Source organism: Gossypium hirsutum, chromosome A03 (assembly GCF_007990345.1).
Source record: "Gossypium hirsutum isolate 1008001.06 chromosome A03, Gossypium_hirsutum_v2.1, whole genome shotgun sequence".
NCBI classification, from domain to species: Eukaryota; Viridiplantae; Streptophyta; class Magnoliopsida; order Malvales; family Malvaceae; genus Gossypium; species Gossypium hirsutum.
In genome coordinates, this window is record NC_053426.1 from 72119649 (window position 1) to 72123710 (window position 4062).

General features: G+C 38.1%; 1 protein-coding gene across 1 annotated transcript; it reads right to left on the bottom strand.

The window, feature by feature from the left end:
* Positions 1 to 400: 400 nt before the first annotated feature.
* On the bottom strand, positions 401 to 1039 carry LOC107887955 (uncharacterized). Its single transcript, XM_016812166.1, has 2 exons — positions 748 to 1039; positions 401 to 654 (listed from the first exon to the last, which is right to left on the bottom strand). Exons 1-2 carry the CDS (start codon positions 1037 to 1039, stop codon positions 401 to 403), a joined length of 546 nt encoding a protein of 181 aa, XP_016667655.1.
* Between the last annotated feature and the right edge of the window lie 3023 nt (positions 1040 to 4062).

The window sequence follows — 4062 nt, forward strand, 5'->3', positions numbered from 1 at the left end:
CACCATAAATTTGACATTTATGACATTTCTTAGCATAATTGGTACAGTCTCCTTCCATAGTTGACCAATACTATCCAAACCTCATAAATTGTCTGACCATTGTAAACCCATTAGCATGTGTTCCACAAACCCCTTCGTGCACTTCTTCCAAGATTTTCTTGGATTCCACAACATCCACACATCTCAAAAGTACCTGATCCTTCCTTCTTTTGTATAGGATCTCCCCATCTAAAACATAATCACAAGTGAGCCTTCTCAATGTCCTTTTTTCATTCTCCGTGGCTTGACCTGGATATTCACGATTTCTTACATATCGCAATATATCCTGATACCAAGGATGATCATCTCTTTTTTCTTCCTCTATATTATAACAATAAGACGGAGCCTGACAAATACTCATCTAAATGGGCTTCACATCTTCTTGTCTGCCTACTTTGACCGTGGAAGCCAAAGCAGCCAAAGCATCAGCCATCTGGTTTTCATCATGTGGGAGATAATTGAAGCTACTATCATCAAATTCTTCAACTAACCCCAACACCAACCTTCTGTAATTGATTAATTTAGAATCTCTTGTCTCCCATTCACCTCGAAGTTGGTAAATTACCAGCACAGAATCTCTATATACTTCCAGGGACTTGATCTTACGCTCTATAGCTGCTCGGAGTCCCATGATACATGCTTCGTACTCTGCCATATTATTCGTGCAATCAAAATCCAATTTACATGTGAATGGATAATGATTTCCACCTGGAGATACCAAAACTGCTCCAATTTCATTACCCATAGCATTTGAGGCTCCATCAAAATTCAATTTCCAAGAGCGATCTTTTGTAGTGTCCTCTTCAATAGCTGCTACATACACTATCTCCTTATTGAGCAAATCAAAATTCAAGGGCTCATAATCTTCTAAAGCTCGACTGGCTAGAAACTCTACTATTGCGCTCCCTTTCACAGCTTTTTCACTCACGTAGATTATGTCGAATTCAAAAAGTAAAATTTTCCACCTAGCCGTCCTCCCATTCAAGGCATTTGACTCCATCATATACTTTAGAGGATCCAACTTTGAAATTAACCAAGTCGTATGGTACAACATGTATTGCTTCAACCTCCGAGTTGTCCAAACCAAAGCACAACACAATTTTTCAATTGGCGAATACCTCAATTCACACTCAGTGAATTTTTTATTGAGGTAATATATCGCCCTTTCTTTTCTTCCTGATTTATCATGTTGACCAAGCACACATCCCATAGAATTACCAAACACAGTTAAATACAGTATCAATAGCCTGTCTGAACTAGGTGGTGATAACACTGGAGGACTCGACAAATATTTTTTAACTTTATCAAAAGCTCTATGGCATTCGTCATCTCATTCTCCTAGGTTATGCTTTTTAAGAAGATAAAATATGGGGTCACATTTCTCCGTTAATTGAGAAATAAACCGAGCAATGTAATTTAGTCTTCCTAGGAAGCCTCGAACTTCTTTTTGAGTGAACGGTGGAGACAACTCTTGTATAGCCCAGACTTTGTCTGAATCAATCTCAATTCCTCTCTCACTGACTACAAAGCTCAATAGCTTTCCAGATCTAGACCCAAAGGTACACTTGGTCGGATTAAGCTTTAGCTAAAATTTTCTCAATCTCATGAACAACTTTCTCAACACGTGGATGTGTTCCTTTTCATACGGGATTTGACTATCATATCATCAACATAAACCTCGATCTTCTTGTGCATCATATCATGAAATAAGGTCACCATGGCCCTTTGATATGTCGCTCTAGCATTCTTTAGTTCGAACGGCATCACTTTATAACAGAATGTGCCCCATAAAGTTATGAAAGTAGTCTTTCCCATGTCCTTAGGATGCAGCTTGATCTGATTATACCTTAAGAAGCCATCCTTAAAGGAAAACAATGAGTAGCCCTCCGTATTTTCTACTAGCATATCAATGTGAGGCAAGAGAAAATTGTCCTTTGGGCTAGCCTTATTTAGATCTCTATAATCCACACACATCCGTACCTTGCTGTCTTTGTTGGGGACAGGCACAAATTGGCTACCCATTCTGAGTATTTGATCACCTAAAGGAATCCGACATCGAATTGCTTTTTGACTTCCTCTTTTATCTTTAAGACAATATCTGGCCTCATTCTTCGAAGTTTCTGCTGTACTGGCTTGCAATCTTCTTTTATGGGAAGGCGATGTACTACAATGTCAGTACTTAAACTGGGCATATCCTGGTACGGCCATGCAAAAACATCTTTGAATTCCTTGAGCAATCTGACAAGATCTCACTTTGTTTCTTCAGTTATGCATGTTCTAATTTTTACAACTTTTCCCTCTTCCAAAGTCACTATGTCCACTACTTCTTTATGAGGTGAATTTTTTTCCTCTTGTTCTACCATCCTTAACAAGTCCGGAGATAAATCGCAGTCTCTGTCATCTTCAAAATGCTGAGATCTCTTTAAACACATGTCTTGCTCAAATAATGATTCTGAGTCAGTAACAGCGTCACTCATGATATTGATATCCAGGGACCTATTATAGGTACAAAATATACAAAGAATGAATGAATTTGATAATTATTGTTTTGTATAGTATGTTTATGAATAAAATAAAAGAATATTTGAAGAAAGAATCAGGATAATTATTTAAATGAAAAAATAACATAATTGCTTGCAAAAAGAATAAAAGAATGTTTGCTCAAAATAATAGCAAAAATGTATTTCATTAAAATAATGATGTTTGAACATGAGCCTATTTCACAAAGAAATCTTTATTGTCTCTAGGCTTAAAACAACAAGTTTGTTTTGAACATCACTCTGAGTAAGCTCTAAAAACTACAGGAAGGTATTCTATAGACCAATTGTCTAGAACACTCCCAGGCTCATATGGATGAATATTTGACGAAATCCCCTCTTCAATTGTCTCTTTAAATATGGCATTGATGTACACATTTTCCAATTCTCCTTCCACGTTTTCTTTCTCTGACATCCCTTGTTCAGGATAAATAATCCCTTCTGATACGTAAGTCCTAGAAATGTGAGGAATTATCATGAGTTCCCACTTAATTTCTCCACCACTCACACGTGCTCTTCTTCTTTCCTGCCTTCTTTCCAGATCCTTTTCCTTTGTCTTGCATCTGGCTTGAACCCCAAACCAAAGCGATCATGCTTGTCTTTCAGCATTGGAACTGCAATTCTTCCCTGGAGACATCTCCCAAGTCCCTTTCCTGGTAAAACTCCACGTCCTACCATCAACTGTAAACCCATCACCGTAGTTTTAGACATTTTCGGCTCCAAAATTCTACTTCCCTCAGTGATGAATGTTGCATTCAAAAAATCCAAAGATCGAAAATAACACTCAATAGCTTCATCATCTGCCTCTAAATATGGTGCGTCACTGCTTACAGCTACAATAATATCCTCTTCAGCATTTATCATTACCAACCGCCCTTTTGATACTAGCTTTAACTTCTGATGTAATGACGAAGGCACTGCCCCTGCCGTATCCAAGGTCTCCCCAACAAGCAATTGTAAGAGGGCTTAATATCCATTACTAAGAAATCTACCTCATACGTAATTGGGCCAATCAGCAAAGGCATTTCTATTCTTCCCACGACTCTCCTTTCTGTGCCATCAAATGCTCGCACTATATTCTGACATCCCTTCATGTGTGAGCTATCCACAGGTAACCTGTTTAACATGGACAAGGGAAATACATTCAATGCTGACCCATTGTCAACCAGAACCCCAGGCAATGTATATCCTTTACATCTAGTAGTTATATGCAAAGTTTTTGTAGATCCCATTCCTCTTGGTGGTATCTCGTCATCATTGAAGAAGATGAAGTTATCAGCACTTATGTTATTCACTAACCAGTCCAACTTGTTGACAGAAATATCATTAGTCACATATGTCTCATTTAGCAGTTTCATCAATGCACTTCGATGTACTTCTGAGCTTAGAAGCAAAGCTAATATAGATATGCGGTCTGGTTGTTTATGCAACTGTTCCACCACACTGTACTCACTGTGCTTCAGAAATTTCAAGAATTCCTTAGCTT

What these genes read in the sequence shown, in the direction of transcription:
- LOC107887955 (XM_016812166.1), bottom strand. Translation starts at nt 1,039, where the DNA reads ATGGAGTCAAATGCCTTGAATGGGAGGACGGCTAGGTGGAAAATTTTA. An exon ending in AGCAGTTTTGGTATCTCCAG is followed by an intron (nt 655 to 747) that starts GTGGAAATCATT and finishes GACTCCGAGCAG; the next exon opens with CTATAGAGCGTAAGATCAAG.